The following is a 24421-nucleotide window of genomic DNA, read 5'->3' on the forward strand; positions in this document are numbered from 1 at the left end:
GTTGGGATTTATGCCGAGCTCAGTGAACATGTAAAAGATTTACCTTATCTTTCCTATCTATTCAGTTCTTGAATAAGAGGCCTTCCTTTCCCTCAGAAGAAAGGAAATTAAAGGTATTTTCTGCCACCATAGCTTTCACCTTTTTATCTGTTTGGAAGACTTCTGAGATTTCTGTCATGGCGTGGGTTTGTTGGTAGAAGAATTTGAGTTTGTCTTGGAGATGAGATGACAAAGTCAGATTTCTTTAACACAGAAAGAATCTAGCACCAGTTCAGACTGTCTCATCAGTTGGCTCCAACAATCTTGGAGAAGGCTTACTCTCCTTGTTATACCTAGGGGCATATCTCTTTCATGGCATATAGCAGAGAACTGTCTCCTTTGTAGTCTACAAGTGGCTCTGGTGGAAGACCAGCTGACTTCTATCAAATCTATGCCAACCCAAGACTGGCATTGGTTCAGTCATCTGCTTGCAAGTCACAGGTGAACATGTTATGCTACACTGGCCCTTTTAGGGTGCTGGGATCTACCTTCATGAGTTTCAAAAAGTCAGTCATTTTAGCAGCTTTTCTAGCTAAACCTCTGACCTGCAGCATCAAGAGAAACAGGATGCAAGGAGACATCCTCCTCCCTCCCCAATGGGGTACTGTTAGACATGGCAAAAGCTGTGTTGCAGCTGCTGGTTTGAATAAATGCGAGTAGCTGTCCTTGTCATAAAAAGGTGCCAGGTACCCCTTTAAGAGTGTAGGTCCCTCATTGAAGAGGTGGGGAAGGGGTGAAGGGTGGAAAAATCTAATAAAGGCTGAAGTCTTTATGACTTTATATGTCCATAGAAAAATCAACTGTTAGACGGCAGGCATAGTTAAAAGCAAGGACAGGGAAGGAAATAGCTTAGAATAAGGAAATAACAGGTTAGCAATTAACTTGGATACTTTCAAATCAGCAAGCCCCTTGAGAATCACCTTAAAATATTAAAATTGTAGAGCCATGGGTTTTTATCTTTAAGAATTTATGGCGGTCAGGTGAGGTTCCAAAAGACCATCTATAATGGCCATCTTCCTTTAAAAAACAAAAAAGAAATGGGGTGCATCTACATGAGATATTGACTACACAGTAGCCTGTACTGTGCAGTAGCATCACAAAAAAGGCATTTGGTGCTACTGTGCACTAACTCAGGTTACTGTGTATTTATTTAGTACTTATATAAACAAGTACTAAATAAATGTGAGTAACAGCCGTGCAGTAGTGTCTCATGTAAATGAGGCCAGGGAAGACAAAAATGCAGACTCATCAGTCTACCCTCAATATATAGAAACATACTGGAACATACCAGCAAGGAATTTATTTCTAAGCACCTAGAGTATAACAAGGTGTTAAGTGACAGCCAACATGGATTTATTGAAAGCAAGTTGCATTTAACCAACCTGTTTTTTCTCTATGGGAGAAAAGTGTTGGGTTGACTAGCAAAGTTTTTGTTACCATTTCACATGACATCCTCATAACTAAGCTAAGGAAATACAGTCTAAATCAGGGTAGGCAATATACGGCTTGCAGGCCAGATCCAGCCTGTGGAGGGATTCCGTCTGGCCTGTGGCAGGTCCTCAGCACCAACTGGCCCAGGCACGGGGCAGCCCAAGTCATGGTACATGCAGCTGATCCTATTGCCGCCAGGCGCATGATAGGATGGGGGTAGCATAGCAGTTAGACTTGGCTTTCTGGCAGCCCTTGCAGTGGTGGCTTGCTACCTGGTTGCTGCTGCCAGTCCTCCTGCACCCATGGAGTGTGGCCTAGGACCCCCACGGGCAGGACGTACTTGGCTGGACAGATGGAATGGGGCCACGGGCAAGTAGGAAGCAGTGCTCAAGAGCAGGATGGACAGGCAGGGGCCGAGATCATGCGTTGGTGACAGAATGGGGTTGTGGCCCAGGGCAAAGCCACAATCCGCTCCCTGCATGTCCCTACCTGCAGAACCAGCTCCCATCTCAGGAGTGTGTGGGGAGCAGATCATCGCTTTGCCCCAGGCCCCAGCCCCATGCTGTCACCACCTCACAATCCTGTCTCTGTCCGTCATTCTATTCCTGGATGCCATTCCCTGCCTGCAGCCCCATTTTATCCACCTGGCCAAGCACACCCTGTCCATGGGGGTCCTAAGCCATGGAAACCCTGTCTACTCTGTCTGGTTGCCCTAGCACCAGGTGCAGAGCAAACGGGCCCAAAGCTGGATAGGATCAAATTCTCCCTCCCACTCTAGCCTGCAACAGCTCACTCAAACTCCTTAAGTGTTCCTCCAGCCCAAATAGTTACCCACCCCTGTTCCAGATAACACTACTCTAAAGTGGGTGAAACTACTCCAGGAATAATCCTCAATGGCTTGAGAAAAGGAGCTATCAAGTGGTATTCCCTAAAGGTCCCTCCAGTATCTTTAGTGTCTTGGAGGACAAGATAGGGTGAATGCTTAATAGAATGTACAGATCATATCAATCTCAGTGGTGTCCAGCAGACCCACTGGAAGATGGAATTAGGATTCAATATGGCATTGAAAACGCATATGAAGTAAATCAGCTGGCCTTAAATAAGGACAAATGCAAAATACTGTATTTAGGTTGGAACAATCAAAGGTACATATACAGACTGGGGAATAATGATCTGTTACTACAGAATAGGACCTGGGGGTTACAATATCCTGCAAGTTTAATATGAGTCAATGTGCAGTTGCAAAAAAGCAATAGGATCCCAAGATATATTAACAGTAGGGTTGCATGCAAGCCATATGGAGTTATTCTTCCACTCTATATTCAGCAATAGTGAGGCCTCACTTGAAATAATATGTCTAGTTTTAGGCAGTGCATTTCAAGACAGGCAAGGAAAAACTGGAAAGTGCTAAGCAAAGAGTGAAGTTGATTAGAGGTCTAGAAAGCATAGCTTACAAAGTTGGAAGAACTGCGACTATTTAGTCTGGCGATGAGAAAACTGGACAGGGAATTTAAGTCTTCAGATAGAAAAGAGTTGTAAAGATGATAGGGATCAACTGTTGTCTGTCCATATGGGATAGGTCAAGAAACAATTGGTTTAAACTGCAATAAGGGAGACACTGTATATTAAGAAGAACTTTCTAATAATGGCACAGTTGAATGATACAACAGATTGCGTAGAGAGGCTGTAGTTCTTCCTCCTCAACTTTTAAGTGCAGCATAGACAAATCCTTAACTAGTATGGTTTAGGTTGAGAATGATCCTGCTTTAAGCTGAGAATTGGACTAGATGATTTTCTGAAGTTCCTTCCAACCCTATCTTGCTATGACTTAGATTTTGTTCAGTAAAACTGGTTATGCAGTTGTTAATATGAAAATTGACCACAAAATATTTAATACAGCAATGCACATTTACCTTTGCAGATATCTTTAAGATGAACCTACAAAACAAAGCCTGGTACTTAACATTACCTTGCATTTACTGTTAGTTAAGAGCAAGCATACAGGTAGGTATTATGGAGTAGCTGGGGTGCTGTAAGCTTATATCCCAGCTTGCCTCACTATGGTATGAGCAGCTTGTTCATGTGTTGCCATAAGATACCATGACCAATTCTCTGGCTACTGAGATGGTTTTCAGCAGTGGGAACTAAGAAGAAGTATAGGCTATAACTGGAGACTTGTCTTCAGGGCACTGAACTGTTCAGCAGAAGTAACAGTACCTTATATTGGCTGAAGGGCAAAAAAGCCAACATGCACGCTCTATAAATTCACATTTCTGTTTGAAACAGACTGGAAATCCTGACTAGTATCTAGTGTACAGTACAAGTCAGAAGGGCACATCCCCTCTTTGGCTGGATGCCATCAAATTCTGGGGCTAGTGCCAGCAACAGCCCTAGCTCTACACTTTTTAGGGTTCAGCAGTGAGTTAGCAGACTTTCTGTGCAGAATGTGCTAATCAGCCTCAATATTTCACTGCAGAAATCCATCCTACATGTAATATTTTTTCAGGGGGAGACTCCCACCATAGTCTTATTTGCTACTGAGTACAAAATACTTATACAAATACAAAATACTGTGGTAATGTAGCAGCTAAAAATAACCATGTGCTGCTGGCATGGCACAGTAACAGTTTTCTAAAGGAAGTACTAAATGACGGTGCAGTAACAACGATACCATAGGAGCATGTGTAGATGTGCCAAGCATGAGCAAGATCAGATAGGACAAGGTCTTAGTCATCATGATAGCAGCATATTAGCCAGTGTAGTTTTGGGTGTCATATCTACTGTAGATGTCTCAGTGGCCTCCAATACACTTGTCTTGTCTGGATATCCCAGAACCAGAGTCTGGTACTGAATCCAGTTCCTAAGTTTGTTCACCTGTTTGTTTGCCTGGGCTATGCTGGCAGATACTGTTCCCAAGAGGTGTAGAAAAGTCTTGTGCTGATCAGGAGAACTTCCACCAGGAAACCTTACTCTTCCAAATGGAAACAATTCTCTATTTAGTATGCTTAGAGTACTAATATGCCAGTTGAGAGCCCACTACTGAAGATCTTAAGCTATACCCAGCTGCTGCCAAATGCATGACTAGCAGTAAACTTCCCTTAGTCCACTTCATTGCATTTCCAGCCTGTCATGTTTCAATATAGTTTAAATTTGGTTTTCTCACAATCAATGTTATCAATATTCCTCAAGGCCTTTCTTCTTGCCTACTCTCTGATCAAAGAACTTGTTGGGCCCATATGATCACCCTTCCCAAACTTATACCGTCTTCTTTTGAACCAGTATCTGAATGTTCTACGTAAATGATTTGCCATCAATTTGTGTTATACTCGGTGCAGAAAGCTGCAGAGCTCCAAACTCCTGTAAGTGGACTTAAACAGTATTCTGCAAGGATAAGCTGGCAATGAAACCACATCCCAAATTTATCTTTAAGGTGACTGTCAGACCCTATCAATTTCTACCTAATCACTACAAACATGAGACATCTTCAGAACTTTTCCCATTACATTTGAGGGATCATGCTGCTTTAAGTTTTCTCCTACCTTTTACAGCCATGTTTGGTACACTGAAAAACCAGCCCATCTCACTGCAGAAAATTTCAAATTCAATCACACAGTGTATTTCTCCTCTGTTTCTGAACATCAAGGAATATTCCACCAGAGCACAAGTAGCATCTTCTATCTGCTTCACAGATGGTGCATTAAGCAAACATGCACCTCTCATGCAGCTGCATGGGGCAATCCACTGTAACTTTGTTAAATATTATACATTTGACAAAGTAGTCAGGTTGGATACCAAGGTTGGAAGAGCAGTACCAGTACAGCTGCTTTTGTAACTTTGATGATACGCTTGCTGGTCGCCTGTAGTGGATATATCCTACGTTCTAAAAAAGGTTACTCCCCAGTAACCGTGGTTCCTTGAGATGTCATCAACATAACTCCCATAGCTTGCCCTCTAGCCCCACTTTGCAGTCCTTTGCACCAGGAGGACTATAGGTGAGGAAGGGTCATGGCATCCTACTATTTATGCCCATGTATGAAAGTGTGAGGTAGTACAGAGCACATACAGTGATGCTGGGCTCTTAAGAAAAAAAATCAATCTTGCACATGAGATAAATGCATGCCTGCATTGAATTGGAAGAACTGCATTTAAAGTAACTGTTCTTTTTCATCTTTAGTGCTATTAATGATTTTTTAAGTTATTTATTAGAAAACTTGATTAGGCCTCTAGCATTGTCAACAGTTCAGTCTAAATAATGTTTTTAATCAAGGTTTCATTTTTGCATAGGTGAACAATTCTCAACTTCACCAATGTGATTCTTTACAGGTTCTTTTGCTACAGCTTCCTGTCTAATCTGTAAATACAAAGTTGACTGTGAAGCTGTTCGAGGAGACATTTTTAATCAGGTAAAAGAATACTTTAACTGGTCATGACTTACTAATAAATTTTATAAATACAGCCTCAGTTGCTTAAAACATCACTTTTTTTTTTAAGTTGTATATAACATGTTTACTGAAATATTTCATGAAATTGAAAGCACTTCAGGAAAGAATTTATCTTTCAAGGTCTCCATGCAGCACTTGTAACCCAAATGGAAACCAGACCATGAAACAAATTAATTGTACTAGTCTTACTATATAATTAATTGAGCAAGATAGAAATATCATGAATGGTAAGACGTACATTGGATTTAACATTCGTGAAATTTTTAATCTAAAATCAAAAGAAAGGAACAAAGGTAAGAAATTCTTCATATTATTTTGTTTCCCTATAAATGTCCAATCAGCATCTTGTTCAATCTAAATTTAAATAATTGTTAAATGAGCAATGGGTGATTCATATGGCAACATTGTTAAAACTTCAGTAATATTCTTTCCTTGAAATACCGTGTCTAATGCATATTTTCAAAGGCTTCTTTGAAACTATTGTCAGACTTCTAATACTCTGGGCTGTGAGAGAGATCCCACGTAAGCAGGCACACGTTCAAATAATCAAAGAGAACTCTCCTACATTTGTTCTCCTGGCAAAGAAACTTACCCAGAGCCACGTGCACAGCTGTTCGAATGTTGAGGCCATGAGGAGTGGAGAGCTTGTAGTGCTGACACTATTCAGCCAGGGGGTGGGCCCTATGCATGCATCTCAGCATGCTTTGCAGGCTCCCTTAGTCTGCCTGGCGACAGATTGCAGTAGTGCATGGGGCAGCCTCGATTGTCCAGCCCAGACGGCCCATAGTCAGCCTGTGTTTCCCTGCAGCAAAAGGTGAGGATTGTGAAGGCGGTGTGTTTTTATCCTTCCTGGAGCAGCAGAATCCAGTAAGCAACACATTGTCTTCCCCCGGGGGGGGCAGGGATGTTGGAAGACTGTGTTCTTTTCTGAGAGAAGCCACAGCATGTACAGAGATTTGTTTTTCCAGAAGAAACTCTCCTGGGAGTGATTTAGCCCTGGTTGTTCCCATGTCATTTTTCTCCTGGAGCTGCCCTTTTTACTCTAGGATAAAAAGCCTGAACATCTGTACACTCATGGTTTCTCATGGGAGAGGGGCAACTCTCTGAGGAAAAACTGTCTGGATGAGGACGTTTCTTTCTTCCCTTCCCTTCAAGAGGCAGAGAAAATGCTGAGTTAGGCAGGAAGATCTGGAAGATGTAAACAAGGGCCTCATACAGACATGGTTTCTCCTAAGAAACCATGAGTGTACAGATGTTCAGGCTTTTTCTACTGGGTCCAAGAAAAAAATAACTTGGGAACAAACAGGGTTATTCAGTCCTGGCAGAGTTTCTCCTCGGAGAACAAATCTCTATACATGTTGTGGATTATCAGAAGAGAACAGTACTTCAACATCCCCACTTCCCACCCCTTTTCCACCCTCCCCAGGGAGACTGTGCAAGGGTTGCTGGACTTCACTGCTCCAGCAGGAAGCAGAACACACACCCTTCACATTCCTCACCTTGCGCTACAGGGAAACACAAGCTGACCGGGCTGCTCTTTGCACTTCTACAATCTGTCCCCAAGCAGAATACAGGAGACTGCAGAGCATTCTGAGATGTATGCACAGGACCTCCACCCCCTGGTTGCATAGTGTCAGTACAGCAAGCTCTTCATTCTTCATGGACTCAGCATTGGAATGTCTGTACACACAGCTCTAGGTAAATTTCTCTAGCTGGAGAACAAACCTGAGAGAATTCACCCTGATTATTTGAACATGTGTTTGCAGATAAGTTCTGTTCCAATATAGAGTCCAAACCTAGTAGATAGGACTTTTCTTTCTATGAAAGTGTGGCTTTGAATGTTCTGTCACAGATGCATAGAACAGTTTCCAAAAATGGCTGTTAAAATGAGAAATGCAGGCTGAAAGATACAAGCTTTCCAAACCAATTTAAAATATAATGGCTGAAGAAAGATGAGATTCTTTCAAAAAATTACTAAAATACAGATTTAAAAGTGACTAGATTTAAAAAAAGAAAGTTCAGATAAAACTGACCTTTACCTGGTGACTGTAGCATTCTTTAAGGGTTGCATGTATGGTTTCTGGTCAACACCTTGTAATTCTTTAAAACATGAAATATCCACAGACCAAATCTGGTTTATATTGCTATTAGGAATGTTACTTGTAATGTCTGTTTTTCAACTTCGAATTTTTTTTTTCCTGTTTCACTGAGGCTGCATGTAGCTTAATTTTTGTCTGCATGTAGTTGCACAAAGCTTTATTTATTTTGATTTAGTTGCCAATTCTCCATGTCCTTTCCTCTCTCTTGAATATTTAGATCATTACAAAGCCTGATCATCTGATAAAGCAAACTTCCTCTTTGGCTCTTCTCATTTATACAGGTTTTTTGTTAAAAAAAACACTACTAGAGTTTCACCACTTTCTTCTTAACCCTGTCTTCCTATAACCCAGGGGTTGGCAAAATGTGGCCTGGGGGCCGGATGTGGCCCGTCAGGCCCCTAAAGTTTTAGAAAATTAATATTTATCTGCTCCTGGCTGCCTGTCATGCAGCCCTTGATGGCTTGCCAAAACTCAGTAAGTGGCCCTCCACCCAAAATAATTGCCCGCCCCTGCTATAACCTGTAGTTTGAATAAATGGTATCTTAAGAAGTATACCTAGAGAAAACAGGCATTTTCTTTGTTCAGGGTATAGGACTTTTAAAGGACCAGGACCTTGCAATAAGAACAGACTTTCTAGCCCAGATGCAAGCACTTACAATTTCTCTGGCCATCCTGCATTGCTGTATTGCTACCTGGAGTTACTTAGGGCTGTCTTCCTATGGCAAGCCCAGGTTCTGAATAGTCCTGAACAGTTTATTTTTGTACAATGTTAATGTTCCTGCTGGTGAATATAGCTTTCAACTCTTAAGAAGTCAGTGGGAAGGAAATAGTATGTCCAAACTTCAGTGTGCCCCCCAGTAGCCTCTACAGTATCTCCAGTTTCTCTCCTGTCTTGTTATACCCCTTGGTTCCCACTGCCTCTTCAAACTATTAAAGGCCAACCTTTGTCTCCCATTTTAGATGAAATGGTCATCTAGGTCTGAAACACCAGATAATTCTCTACTTAAACTGCAAGGACTCCCTTTCTTCTTCCTTCTGGTAAATAGCTTTGGGGTTTAAATCCATACAGAAGTCCCAGTCTTGACCCTTCCTTCTTCAGCTATCCACTATTAAAATATCACTTTTGCCTGCGATCTTGAGTCCTTTGATTCCTCAGAAACTTTTCTTTGCTCTGTTCCTCCTTCAGCCAGCTGTCATCCTACATCAAAGGATTCCTCTACTGAAATAAAAATTTTAGCCAGCTTTTTACTTCCTCCTAACCTGCGACAGGATGAGGGTTGATTGTAAAAGATCTTGGTAAAATAGAAACCACCCCACTGCTGCTGCTTATTCTTCAGCTACACTTGATCTGAACCTTCAAAAGGATTAAAGAATGTTCCCAATGCAGCCGAAGTGTTGTACCCATCTCTGATATCAGTTATGGCACTGTAATATCTTTTTACCAGTATCAGTGGCCCTCTATTTTGGAGGATGAAGCAGTTGTAGGCCATCTGGAATAAACTTTGGAACAAAACATGACTTCCCCTTCAATTTCTCCCTAGAACATTGCTGCTGTTTTGCCTTTTGACTGCTTCAAGAATTTCTGAGACGTGGCAGAGGTTTTGTATTAGAAATGGAGATCCACCAATTTTTGGATGTTGTGAAACCAACAACAAAAAATTATCCATTGCTTCAGAGAACCAATCAAAACTTTCATGTTAAGTTGAACTTCCCTGTGAAAGAAATATGCCTAAGAATGAAAACTATGTTATGGGGCCATGGTGGTACCCTGTGATTTGAAGGGGCAGTTGACTAGCTTTAACCACTTAATATCAATTTCAGCTCTTAGAATAAGTGGTACTCCTAACTGACAACCTTTTGAGAACTAGCAGAGAAATTAGTAATTGAAAGAGGTATAACACTGAAGCGTGAACTTAGAAGCTGCTTACAATGCATTAAATTACCTACAGGCATAAGCTGTTTCATTTGGGGAGTACTTTTGGCCAAATAATTAGATCTTTTATCTGAGGAGTAAAAAATATTTGGATAAAAATTTTTGTTTTATCCTAGAATAAAAGGAAGGAAATGTTGGAGAAAATGAAGGATATAATTACTATGTATCCAGTCCTCTTTAAGCTAGACAAGGATTTGGGAACCTTTTGCCACTGCGTGCCACTGTTTACAACCCAGCCCCTACTGTAGGCCACAGATCTCCACACCCATGTGCAATTAAAAGATGCTGTGGAAGAAATACAGAACAAGGCAGGTTGTAGGAGCCTGTGGATGCAACTTTGCTCCCCACAGGAACTGTGGAACAAGATTAACAACACCTGTTAACGGAACTTTAAAGAGCCTTGCCCTGCAACTCCTGTAAGGCACTTTGAAGTGTGGGATCACAGTAAATCCCAGGGCAAGGTGGGAACAGCAGAGCAAGGCATTCAAGGGTCCCAGCAAGCTTCCAGGCTTGCCATGACCAGGCACTTTAAAAAGCAAGATTGCAAGGTTCACTTTAAAATAATGGTGCGATTAGGATCAATCCACATCCCAAAAATCGTGGTGTGGCATGATGCACAGCTGTTGGAATTGGATCCCATCACACAATTACTTTAACACCTGACAGGGCTTACTGTGAAAGACTAATGCTACAAGGAGAGTTTCAATAGTCACAACTAATATTATTAACGAACAGGAACCTCAGGAAATCATCTAGTCCAACCCCCTACTCAAGGCAGTATCACCTCTTTAAACCACCTTTGCCAAGTGTTTGTCTGTCTAAGCACTTGAATATCCATCATTGGAACTTTTCCACAACTTCTTTAGTAATCTGTTCCAATGTTTAACTGTTCTTACAGTTGGAAAGTTCTTCCTTCCATGTGATACAAACTCCCTTTTTCCAATTTTAATCTATTGCTATTGTCCTGTTTCTTATCGACACAGAATAATTGATGCCATCTTTACAAACACCCCCTGTTGGCAACTGAATTTACCAAATCCCCATTTTTTCTCTTCTACAGACTAAACAGACCAGTTTATCCAATCTTTTCTTGTAAGTCATTTTTTCTAGACTTCTAATAATTTTTCTTGGCTTCTGCTGAAAACTTCCCAATTTCCCAATATATCTATCTCTGTCTTGAAAAGTAGTGCCCAAAACTGGACATCGGATTTCTGGGAAGGCCTCACCAGTGCTGAATAAATAATCATTTCCTTTGACTTGCATGTGATGCTCCTGTTAATACATGCCAGGATGTTATTGGCCTTTTCTTTTTTCTTTATTTTTAACAATACAGAGGACAAGGGTTTTGATTTTTTTGCCTTTATTGAAAGAGAAAGGGTCATTGTCCGGAAACCTAAGCAGCTTAATCAAAAAAATAAATTCCACAAACACTGATACTAGATACTTGTTTTTTCCTGTCTTTAAAAAATAGTTTGTGGATCTTAACTGAAAAAGCTTTTTTACACAAGTTTTGCACTAGCTCTCAGAAAATGTTTCAGCTTAGAAATCTGCAGATGCTTCCTTGTGTCTCTTCACAGCAGCAGGCAGTAATATAGTCTCTTGACCATCCTTTGAGGTCAGAGGGGTTGGTATTTGAAGACAGTGCTGCAGTCTTTGGTGACAGTTCCTCAGCTCATGGGCTGCCTTCCTATTCTCAGTGTTATCTTCTCACTTGTATACTGCTGCATATACTGAACAGCAAAGTTGGAGTGCACAGGAGACATGCAGAGTAGTAACAGAGTAGAAAAAATAAAAGTGCACCAGAAAGTTGTTTTTTTGACAAAACTAATGATCGTGAATAGTTCAGACTTGAATTTTCCTTTTAAATCCAGAAGCTATGATTGTAATACAGTTATTTATGATGCAGGTTGTTCCTAGATGTCCCAGATGTCCACCCGATGAACCACTCGCTATTATGAAGCCAGAAATAGTATTCTTTGGAGAGAACTTACCAGAGCAGTTCCATAGGGCCATGAAGTATGACAAAGATGAAGTAGATCTCCTTATTGTAATTGGGTCTTCACTAAAAGTAAGACCAGTAGCACTGATTCCAAGTAAGTGTCTATTGAAGATGCTTGATTTCTTGTGTTGGGGGTAACAGGGGAAAAAACCCATTGTTTAAAAATCTCAGGTAATGCATATCGGAGTTTTTGTTGTACGGAACCCAAAAATTTGCTAAAAGAGCTTCCTAGGTTCTGGTTAAGTGCAGAAATTGGACTAAAATCCCTTTCCCCCTGCCTAAGTTGTGGGGGGGGGGGGGGGTGGGAAGTCTGCAGAAGGTTGCTGGTACAAATCTGAAATGGAAGAGGGACAAAATAGTAAAGTTGAATCTATAGTAAGTATTTCTTAAAATAAAAAATGCATCATGTTTCTAAATAGTGAAAATATAGTCTAAAACAAATTAAATTTCTTCACAAGAATATTTGCTTATCTAGGTGTTTTTGAGCTTCTATTCTCACTTGTCATGATTTTTTCCAGTTCCCACTCATTTGGATTACATATTTTTCTTCTAATAATCTTACTAGTGTGCACATTAAATACTGAACAGTGTTTGTAGAGAATTTTTAGTATCCTTCATCCCTGGAACTGATACTGAAACCACTTGTGCTGTTGCAGACTAGACAAAACTATCCTGATTGCTGTTTCAGAAAGTGCTGAAATCCATTGTCAGCAAAGCTTTGTTTGCCTATTGCAGCAGTTGGCAACCTTTTTAGATAGAGGTCTAGAGTGACCCAGTGCCAGCCAGAGGCAAGCAGTCACTAAGACCTAGCCACAACCACCACTTTTCCCCACAGCTGCTTGGGGAAAGTGACTGCAAGTTGAAGCCCTGCATCTGTTGCTCACTGCAGTAGAGCAGTGTTTGATTCCCTCATGACCCATTTTCCCCTTTGTAGCCATATGTGTCTATTTAGGCAACATAGGGAATGTGCAGTAAGGAAAAAAAAAAAAACCTCTACTGCACCGATCATTGCTGGTGAATAACTGGATCTCTAGTCTCACATCTGAAAGAATCATTGGTGGTCAGCAAGCCAGTTTTATTCATAGTACCATCTGCAGGAGGTGAACTAAGCTGTTTTGTGTGTAAATAGGTTTGCATTTCAAATGAAATAATTTTGATCTAGTTCAGTGGTGTTCAATCTTCCAGTTTTGTGGGCCCAATTCCATGTGCAGGATCAGCACATGGGGTCAGTCTGCACATTGGATCCAGCCCTACAAGCCAAGCCGTGTCATCTGTTTGGCAGGGCTTCTCACATGCCCAAAGATCTGGCAGCAGTGGAGTAGCAATTAATGCTGCCACTGCTTCCCCACCAGCATATTTCTAGACCCATGAGGAAACCCATGGGCCAGATCTGGCTTGGGCTGGAAGTTGAGCACCACTGATATTGTTAAAAGGGAGATTGATAGAGATGATTACATAGAACCACAAAATTTCAGGTAAAGCACCTAGCATTACTGTCTGACTGATTTCTACTTGATGGCTTGCTTAAACTTTGGTTAGATCAAGTTACAAAGTGGGCATACCTGGAGAACTTTGAAAACACCAGTTACCAAACTTTCATTGATCATATTAAGGCAGCTCAACAATTGGTAAAATTTTGTTGGCAAGCATAAAATTCCTTAAGCACTTTTAAAGTTTAGTAGTAACTGATCTCTTCTGTGTATAGGTTCTATCCCCCATGAAGTGCCTCAGATATTAATTAATAGGGAACCTTTGCCTCATCTACACTTTGATGTGGAACTTCTTGGAGACTGTGATGTAATCATTAATGAACTATGTCAAAGGCTGAGTAGTGAATATACAGAACTTTGCTACAACTCCATAAAACTTTCAGAAATAACAGAAAAACCACCACGAATGCACAAGGAGCTTGAAATGAATTCAGCTGAGTTACCACCTACCCCTTTAAACGTTTCTGAAGACTCTAGTTCACCTGAAAGAGCAACTCCCCCAGACTCTTTGGTTGTGCTCTCAGAGCATCCAACAAAATGTAGGGCAGAAAATTCTGAACTTGCCTCAGACTCTAGTAGGAACTGCGTGGAGAAATTCCAGGAGGTACAGACATCCTCAGAAAATCCTGAAAGTATTACTGGCCAGTTAACGAATTTAGAACATCCAAAAGAAAATGGAGCTAACAATGGAGAACAGAAAGAAAAAAATGATATAACTTCATCAGTTGAAACTTTGAGGAAGTGTTGGCCAAACAGATGTGCAAAAGAACAGATTAGCAAGCGGCTTGATGGTAAGTGTCAACATTTGACTTCCTATTTTGATATAGGTTTGGAAGGACTTTAAATCAATAAGATGTTGTAGAATTTTCTCTGTTGACTATTGACATTTTCAGTAGAGTGGTATTAAATTCCACAGTACAAAGAATCATAGAAAATTAGGGTTGGGAGGGACCTCAAGAGGTCATCTAGTCCAGTGGTTCTCAACCTTTTTTGTACCAGGACCCATTTGTAAACATCAATGGCCAATCCTGGGACCCAGTGCCCCTCACCCCCAACCCAGTGCCCCCCATCCCCAGTGTGTGGGCACGGGGTGGGTACGTGTGGAGCATGGGAGGCCTCAGGCAGCCCCTTGCAGACTGGAACTCTGCCAGCCTGCAAAGGAAACCCAGTTTCCCCCATTTTTCTCCTTTAAAGGAGAATCCATTTTTAAAGTTTGTTCACAACCCTTTCCTATATTCTTGTGACCCACAGGTTGAGAAATGCTGATCTAGTCCAACCCCCTGCTCAAAGCAGGACCATCCCCAATTAGATCATCCCAGCAAGGGCTGTCAAGCTGGGTCTTAAAAACCTCCAAAAATGGAGATTCCACCACCTCTCTAGGTAACCCAGTTCCAGTACTTCACTACCCTCCTAGTGAGAGTTTCCTGATATCCAACCTAAACTTCCCTTGCTGCAACTTGAGACCACTGCTCCTTGTTCAGTCACCTGTCACCACTGAGAGCAGTCTAGTCTAGCCCCATCTTCTTTGGAAGCATCTGTTAGGTAATTAAAGGCTGCTATCAAATCCCCCCCTCAGTCTTCTCTTCTGCAGACTAAGTAAGCCCAGTTCCCTCAGCCTCTCCTCGTGAGTCATGCACCCCAGTCCCTTAACCATTTTCACTGCCCTCCACTGGACTCTCTCCAACTTGTCCACATCCTTTCTATAGTGGGGGGCTCAAAACTGGACACACAACTCCAGATATGGCCTCACCAACACAGTATAGAGGGAACTAATCACTTCCCTTGATCTGGCAACACTCCTACTAACACAGCCCAGTATTTGCACTTGTCCTTATTGAACCTCATGAGATTTCTTGTGGCTCAACCATCCAATTTGTCTAGGTCACTCTGAATCCTAGCCCTACCTTCCAGCATATCTACTATGCCCCACAGCTTGGTGTCATCCGAAGACTTGCTTAGGGTGCAGTCCATCACATCTTCCAGATCCTTAATTAAGACTTTGAACAAAACTGACCCCAGAACTGACCCCTGGGACACTCCACTTTGATACCAGCTGTCAACTAGACCTCAAGCCATTGACCATTACCGGTTGAACCTGACAAAACAGCCAGCTTTCTGTCCACTAGCTGCAACTCCAGCTGTACTTTGGCCTTCCTGATTTCATCCCTGCATGCCCGAGCAATATTCATAGTTTCATAGTGCTTGGGATTGGAAGGGACCTAAAACAGATAATCAGGTCCGACCCCCCGCCCCGGGCAGGAACCGAGTGCGGGGTCATAACACCCCAGCTAAATATCTGTCCAACCTCCTCTTGAAGACCCCCAAGGTAGGAGAGAGCACCACTCCCCTTGGGAGCCCATTCCAGAGCCTGGCAGCCCTTACTGTAAAGTAATGTCTCCTGATGTCCAGCCTGAACAATTTGTGGACGTTATTCATAGTAACCCCTGGTGGTACCCAGGAGAACAGAGCCTCACCTAATTCCCACTGGTCCCCCCTGGTGAGTTTGTAAACGGCCACCAGATCCCCTCTTAGCCTTGTCTTGTGGAGGCTGAATAGATTCAGGCCCTTCAGCCTCTCTTTGTAGGGCCTGACCCGCTGCCCCTTGACCATGCGAGTGGCCCTCCTCTGGACCATCTCAATGCTAGCCACATCCCTCTTGAAGTGCGGCTCCCAGAACCGGATGCAGTACTCCAACTGCGGCCTAACCAATGTCACATAGAGGGGAAGGATCACCTCCCTGTACCTGCTGGTGATGCATCTGTAGATGCACGACAAGGTGCGGTTAGCCTTACTGACCGCTTCCTCACATTGGCAGCTTGTGTTCATCCTGGAATCAACAATGACTCCAAGATCCCTTTCTGCCACTGTTTTGACAAGAGGGGTGTTTCCCAGCCTATAGGTGTGTTGCTGGTTCCTTCTCCCTAGATGTAGTACCCTGCACTTGTGTGTGTTGAATTCCATCCTATTCTCATCCGCCCACCTCTAACCTGTCTAGACCTAGCTGGATTCTGTCCCTCCCCTTCAGCGTGCCCACCTCGCCCCACATTCTTATACTACTCCCTAGTCCTCTGTCCAAGTTTCCACTTATTGTAAGCTTCCTTTTTGTGTTTAAGTTCACTGAAGAGTTCTCTGCTAAATCAAGATAGTCACCTGCCATATTTGCTGTTCTTCTTGTACATCAGCATGGTTTGTTCCTGCACCCTTAGTAAGGTTTCTTTAAAGTGCAGCCAGCTCTCCTGGACTCCTCTCCCCCTCAGACTGGCTTCCCAGGGGATCCTGCCCATGAGTTCCCTGAGCAACTCAATGTCTGCTTTTCTGAAGTCCAGGGTCCATACTTTGCTGCTCTCCTTTCTTCCTTTTGTCAGGATCCTGAACTCAATCATCTCATGGTCACTGCTGCCCAAGTTGTCATCCACTTCTACATCCCCCACCAATCCCTCCCTCTTTCCGAGCAGCAAAGGAGCATGGCCCCTATTCAGTCTCTCAACACTTGCACCAGGAATTTGTCTCCAGCACTCTCAAAAACCTTCCTGGATTGCCTGTGTACTGCTGTATTGCCCTCCCAGCAGATGTCATACATCTATAGCAGAAACCTATCACGACATTACTCTTGTTTCTCTCCCCTCTAACCTTAGGCCTGTTGAAAGTCTCTGGGTTATCTCTAATTTCATAGTGGAGCTTTGAGCAATCATCTGGCTCTTCTACAAACAGTGCAACTCCTCCTCTTCTCCCCTGTCTGTCTTTCCTGAACTATTTGTACCCATCCATGACAGTTGTGTCTTTTAAAAAGTCATTAGGAAGACAACTTGGCAATGTCTGTATGGTGTAAAGCAGAACCACGAGGAGATGCACTGCCCCGGTTCCAGAATTAGCACATGCAGAGTTAGCGCAGAGTATCACTATGAGTGTGCAAATAAACTGTGCTGAAAATGGCTCTGCCACTTCCTGTTTTTGGTCTAACACAAGATAATCTCTATGTAGTGCTAGCCTGTGCCATAATGGATACATCCTACAACAATGTCTGAACAAAGGCCTGAAAATAGTCTGAAGAAAAACAGAATTCCTTTCTCTCCTGTTTACCTAAATAAAACAAACAAGCTGTTACAGTGCACTGAAGTAAAAACTAGACTCAAGTGATTGAACATAATCAGAAATACTTATTTTTGACAACACTTCAATGGCTGTGCATTTGGCAGAACTAAAAATTGTTGATTCTCAAATTCTAAATTAAAAACCTAAAATTATTGTTCATTTATATTCAGCACTGTAACCATTCTGCAGTATTTTGGATGATGATAGCATGAGAGTCTATAGAAACTGAATCTTGTAAGTGCAATTCAGTGCTTTTTCTTACGCATTTTCAGTTCTGATATTTTGGAGTTTCTACAAGCCCTTATGGATGAAAACTGCTAGTCACATAGCCTACTGCAGCACTGTGAAATATTTACAAGTTACTACCATTACAAAATTTAATTGATGTATTCTCTCTCCAGAGCAGTGGTGCCCAACTCATCCAGCCCTGCAAACCTAATCCAGAGTACAGGGCCATATCTTCTGGTCTGCCAAGGTTCCCCACAGGTCCAGAAACTTGATAGCAGGACAGGTAGTGACAGCAGTATTAACTGCCATAGCTGGGGGAGCTGTGGCAATTCATGCTACCACTACTTGTCCTGGTGCCAAATATCCAGGCCCATGGGAGCCATATGTCAGTCACCCCAGTTCTAAAGCAAAGACTTTCTCTCTGTGCTACTGTAATAATGTTCACTAAGAAAGTGCTGACAATTCCAGGAAAACGTCAACAGTTTCCAGGAAGAGACAACTGTTTGTTATAAGAATGTGATAAATTGGTAAAAAGGTTATAAATACCAGCTATTTTGTTAAAGTAAAGATTATTTTAAATCTTAGAATAATATATGTGAAGTTTTACCTTGTTAAAGCCTACATTCCTTATCTTAAAAGAGCTTGGAATCTCCAAGGAACCTGGTTTTCTCTCTTTAAAAATTCAAAATTCTTAAATAAAAATCACTCAAAATCCATGTCTTTCCTCAATTAAAATGAAACCCCACTAATATATAGGTATTAGTTGAACACCTTTATTAATATATTTATATTTTAAAGCAGTTTGGAAGGCTACCAATGCCTCAATCATTATAATAAAATAAATTCTAAATACCTATGTACTTTGGTGTTTAATTTAGGGTTTTTCATCATAGAAAATCAGAGCTTCCTTTGCTCACCAGGACATGGGTCTAGCTGCTGCTGTCCCCATTCCCCCACACCACTGCTTTGTGGCACTGAGCAGCTCTGATATGCTGGTGCCTCTCACTTCCAAGTAACAGCCCTCCCCAGTGCTACCAGTGCCCATCACTCCTGACCTGAAGCCCCCTGTCCCAGCTGGTGCCCCTTACTCCCAACCCACACCCCTCTACCCCTCCCCCCAGCCCTGCTGGTGCACCTGACTCCGGACCCACTGCCTCCAGGCCCCAGCCTCCCAGTGTGTGGGGCAGGGCAGGGGTGTGTGGAGCAGGGTAGGTGCCTGACCATAGGCAACATGTCGCAGGACAGGAGGGGGCATGTGCACCTGCAGTGGAGCATGAGGCTGTAGCCTGGGTAGACTGGCATCTGGCAGAAGCCACCTCCACAATCCAGCAGGCAGCAGACAAGAGGAGAGCGCAGGGTGGTGAGACTCATTGCTGCCGCTGCCACTGGAACCCCCACACCAGGTACACTGCCAGCAGTGCAAGGAATAACAGACTTGGGAGGGGGGAGTGTGGCAGGATAGAGCTGCGGCCTGGCGCACAAGGGGCTGGAGGAGGTGAGCGGCATGCCCCCCCCCCCCAATCTGTTACTCCTTGTGCTGCTGGCAATTTGGCTGACACGGGGGTCCCAACAGCAGCAGCAATGAGTCCCGCTGCCTGGCTCTGCCCTCCCATGCTGGGTCCTACCCACTGGGCCATGGAAATAGTTCCTGCCTGGTGTGTGTCTGGCCAGGCTGCAGCCCTGTGCATGGCTGCAGGCATACAAATCTTGGGGATAGGTTCCCCCACCATATCCCCTGACACATTACCTGTGACACCCGACTGCTCCCCAGGAGCATGCGCAACAGCAAGAAGTTAGCACCCCCACCAGCTCCCTCCACTCCCCATGGGTTGCTCATGGCTCTGTCCCACTCCTCAGCTGGGCCCTGTGGCTGTGCATTCTAGCCCCATCCCCAGCCCCCCTGCCAACCCTGCCCCACTCCCTCTGCATTTTTCCACAGCAAACAGAACACCTGAATCCCTGCTAATCATGACTTCTTGGGGCTCCTCTAGAAGTTCAGGTAAAGGTGTGATAGGATGTGATGCGCAATCCATAGTCATGCCTCCTGTGGTTCCATACACATATAGCTGGAGGCATGATTGTGGCATTGTGCATCACAACCTTTCAAGCCTTATTGCTAGTGCAGGGGGAGCCCAGGATTGCGATCCCAGGCTCCCCCTGCACCAGCTCCAGCTGCCAGGGCTCACAGCAAGGGCAGTGTTCCATGTTCTGCCCCCACTGCAAGCCTTGTCAGTGAACTGCCCCCACTGTGAATCCCACAGCCAATGAGACTCGCAGTTTAAGCACAACTGGGGAGCATCTGGCCACACATTCAATTAATGGGGTGATAAGAACAAGCCACGAAGTTATTACACAATTTTTGTGGAATAACTATGTGGCTTATTGCTTATTTTATCATGTCATTCACTGATTAAACATAGCTGAGTCACAACTTAAGGCATGATTAACTGCTTTATCATGCCTTAAGTGTGATGTGTAGATGGGGGCTTAGAGTAGAAAGAAGAGCTGGATACAGGTCCAGTATTCAATATTCCAAAGTAACAAGTTGCTTAGATTAACCAGCTCTAAAAGTATATGCAACTTATATTGGGAAATGGACAAGAATATATATTAATAAACATTAAGTGTACTTACCTTCTCTGAATGGAGTGGGAAGATCTAGGACAATCATGGTTGATTCAAGAAAAATTGTTATGATTCTGCTTCGTTCAAAGTAAATAAAACACATTGGTATATTAAAAAGGAATCAAATATACAGAGTGAAATGAAAGAGTGAAACAAGCATTTTTTATCTGTAGAATTCATTGTTGTGTATTTAATAGTAATATAGTTGGCTTTTTCAGAGAATTAGATGATCATATGTCCAATAATGTTGAAAACCAAGACTTATGGCTAGGGCCTGGTTTAAATCATGGTGCAGTAGCTCCTTTATTCTTGGAGTTCCCCCCACTTGTCCCCCTGCCGCTGATTGGTGGAGGAGCCTATCAGCCAGCCCCATTGCACGCTGCTCGTTCATGATGGCCAGGCGGCAAAAACTGCAGCTTTTAAATATGCCGCAGTTTTTTGCATCCTGCTGCTTGCTGCATACTGGATGGGATGCAAAAACTGTTGTCATATAAAACCACGCTTTTCACCTCCCAATTACCAGGAGTGAGTGCTGGCCGACAGGCACCTCTTCCAGTCAGCAGCAGGGGCCATGCAGAGAAAACACTAAGATTAAAGGAGCCACCCTACCATGAGCTACGCCACTATTTAAACCAGGCCCTACTTATAGGTAACTGAAATTCATGCTTGTAGGGCTTAAGTTGATAACCAGTGGAGATCAGGAAAACATTTTTGTTTTTATGCACACCAGTATATAATTTGCATTGAGCAAGTATATATTCTCAGAGGGGGGAGGAAGAGTACTTTACTGTGGAGAATCTGGTGTTCACTGATATAGGCTAGATACTGAACTAAGTTGACTTAATATATGATCCTGTTTAGCACCTCTGATATTTCTGTGAGAGTGCTGTACATTTGCAAATAAGTTCCTATTTACATGTTCTGGTTCTAAAGACTAAACTCTACCATAAATTTCATTTTAATTGTCAACAATTAAGCAAATAATAATTCTGTTTATTAAATGTTTCAGGTACTCAATACCTATTTTTACCACCAAATCGCTATATTTTCCATGGTGCTGAGGTGTACTCAGATTCTGAAGATGATGTCTTATCTTCCAGTTCTTGTGGAAGTAGTAGTGATACTGGTTCTTGTCATAGTCCAAGTTTAGATGTAGAAGATGAAAGTGAGATTGAAGAATTCTACAATGGCATGGAGGAAGAGGATGCTCCAGAAAGAGAAGAGGAAATTGCATTTGGGGAAGATGGTGTTGAAGAAGATGCAGTTGATGAATCAGGTTATATAAATGAAGCTATAGGGACTGACCATCCATCAAACAAACTGTAAAGTAATCAGACTGGTTAGAGGAAGTTTACACCAGCATTAGGAGCTTTCGGCATGTCAGAATGAATGTTTACTTCTAAATTTAGAGCAAGGAAACCATAAAGATGTAATATTTATAAACAACTAGATTTTCATGCATAGTTTTATAACTTTTTCAATAAAATATAACTGCACACTCAACACTAACCCATGTTTTGGGTTTTTTTAAGGTACTGAGAGTATCTTTAAGTAATTGTCACTGTGTTCACTTTTAAGTTCATTTGTATGATCAGGCATCTGTGTGTTGTGTATATATACAGTATTTTTGCGTACTGAATTTCAGCATATATTATTTTTGAACAATTTTGAAAAAGCCATTGGAATGTTAAACTAATATAAAGGGAACAGCTAATTTAGACCAAAGAATGGTATTTTCACACCTATTTTGCTTTGTAACAGTTTGGTTTAATTAAAACCTCCTTACGTTTCTGCTAAATCTTTTGTTCTTGCATAGTCTGTCATTAAACACTGGCATTTTCCAAGACCTACTGTGGCAGCTAACTTTTGCTTTAATGATTATATGTTTGAGATATAGTTAATGTGAGTCATAGTTAAGAATGAAAAAGAATAGAAAGCATTTGAAAATATTTTTGCGTTTCTGAGACTAATAAAAAGTGCTGTGAGAAGCATCATGCTTTTTGAATGATGACTTTTCTTATTTCCTGTGGACATGAAGCACTGTCTATATTGTGTTACAAGATTAGGACAGACAGTAAGAAATTTGTGAGAATACACTTTGGTTGGGCAGAAAAGTGGATGCCCTAGGGCAAAAGTTTTCTAAGTTATTGTATAAAATAAACTTGCTATAATACAGCTTGCAGTAAAAACTTCTTTGATGAACTGCCAAGACCATATGTAAGCTATGATAAATTTGTAATATTAGTATTATTAGGGGGATGCAAGGAGGAAAAGATCTCTTCTAAATATTTGTACGTTCATCACATAACGAAGAAAAAGAGAAGAACGTGTTAAAAAATTAAGCAGACCCTTGTTAATGCTTCCAAAGTAATTTGTAAAATGCAGCATAATCATAACTCAACCTGACAGTGTGCCTCTTGGAGGTTCCATGCATCTTGTTGGGTGAATGACTACTATCTGTTACTATAATGTGTACTAAAAAGCAAAGCAGCTAAAAATTGGTTCCTACAATGTACCTTCAAGTGTTAAGCTGCCTTAAAACTGGATGTCACAATACATTTTTTCAACTGCATATTGTTTCCAAGCCTTTGGAATTAAATATTTTGTAAAACTGCACACTAGTAGTAAGTAAAGCATTTTTTTCTATAAACTATGTTTTTCAACATTGGCCCAAAAAGACTTCTACAGATGTAGATTATTCATATACTTTGCTTTAATATTTATTACATTTTGGAATAGGTATAGTAGCTGTTCTTTAAACACGAAATACATCAGTTAGCTAACGAATGTATTAAGAATGGCCTTCTGTGTTCATCTAAAAAAATGTCAGCATGTCATTTCATGGTCCAGATTTAAAAGCAAGTTCTTATCTGGCTACACCTAAAGAATGCAATATGTTTAGTTTTAACTTGCATGTCACAATGTATTAGTTTGTGCTATAGGAGATATTTTAAATTGAAAAACTTGGTTTTAAATTATTTTTACAGTAAGGATTGTTTTCTGCTCTTTTATATTGTATATAGTGTCTTTTATGTAATCTACTGGCATATGTTTTGTAGAAGACTGTTTAAAATGACTGGCTCTCTTCCTGCAACTTTTGAAATACAAAACCAGTGTTTTATACTCGTATACTCTGTTCTACAGTCTATTAAAATTGTTGTTTGACTTCTGGTTTCTGTCAAGAATTTTTGTAAAAAGCTTTAAAGGTGGCTTATGGAAGTTTAGCATTTGTCAATATGCGTCACTAAGAAAAATTACCATATTTACCTGAATCCAAGATTACTTAAATTTAAGATTACCCCCTTTTGTCCCACTTGCTGCTTACCCTCTGGCAGGGCCCCAGCCCTGCCTAGTAGCAGTGGCAGAAGTAACAGCTCTGGCCAGGACCAAAACAAGAGCAAGCATATGTTCTGTGCCCCAAGCTGGGTATGGGTAAAGCCATGCCAGATCTAGAAAGTAAGTGGCAAGGGGGAGGGGAGAAGCAAACAGGCGCAGAAGCTGTCGGGTTGGGGGCAGGGGAAGAGGGGTGGGCAGCAGCAACTGTGACTCTAACCCTGACCCTAGCATGAGGCCACAGCAGCTACCTGCTTCCCCACCCCCCTCCCCCCTTGTACTGAAATCCAAGATCCAGGGCCTCCGTCGTGTTAATTAGCAGGAACCCTGTTTTGGATTTGAGTAAATACAGTAACAGGTATGGGTTGTAATATGTACTGGCCGTGTCTACACAAGACGCTTGCTGACTGCGCAGTAGCTCATTACTACTGTGCAGTAGTATTGTGTGGCATGAAGTGTGCTGCATGCCACTGTGCAGTAATAGCAGTCAGTGTCATCTAAAAGCCGGTTGGCGATGCTACTGCTCAGTCGTGCATGCAAGTACTAAATGACTGTGCACTAACAACTGCACAGTCAGCATCTTGTGTAGACATGGCCACTGTGGACTTTTCTTCTCCCCTACTTTTTATTTAAAAGGATGTCAAAAGAAAGCAAACTGAGTGCTGGACTTAGAGCTTCTCAGTCTAAGAGAAACAGTAATGCCAAGGACA

General features: G+C 42.1%; 1 protein-coding gene across 3 annotated transcripts in view; it reads left to right on the forward strand.

The window, feature by feature from the left end:
- Positions 1 to 23543, forward strand: part of SIRT1 (sirtuin 1) — a 39074-nt gene extending 15531 nt beyond the window's left edge. For all 3 annotated transcript variants that reach the window (XM_059729877.1, XM_019484400.2, XM_059729876.1), the window contains exons 6-9: positions 5794 to 5873; positions 11851 to 12037; positions 13649 to 14224; positions 21388 to 23543. In XM_059729877.1, coding sequence (XP_059585860.1) covers positions 5794 to 5873; positions 11851 to 12037; positions 13649 to 14224; positions 21388 to 21704 — 1160 coding nt within the window. In that variant the 3' untranslated portion in view covers positions 21705 to 23543. The remainder of the gene's footprint in view (positions 1 to 5793; positions 5874 to 11850; positions 12038 to 13648; positions 14225 to 21387) is intronic.
- Positions 23544 to 24421: the final 878 nt, after the last annotated feature.

The sequence above is a fragment of the Alligator mississippiensis genome, chromosome 6, assembly GCF_030867095.1.
Source record: "Alligator mississippiensis isolate rAllMis1 chromosome 6, rAllMis1, whole genome shotgun sequence".
Taxonomy (NCBI): domain Eukaryota; kingdom Metazoa; phylum Chordata; order Crocodylia; family Alligatoridae; genus Alligator; species Alligator mississippiensis.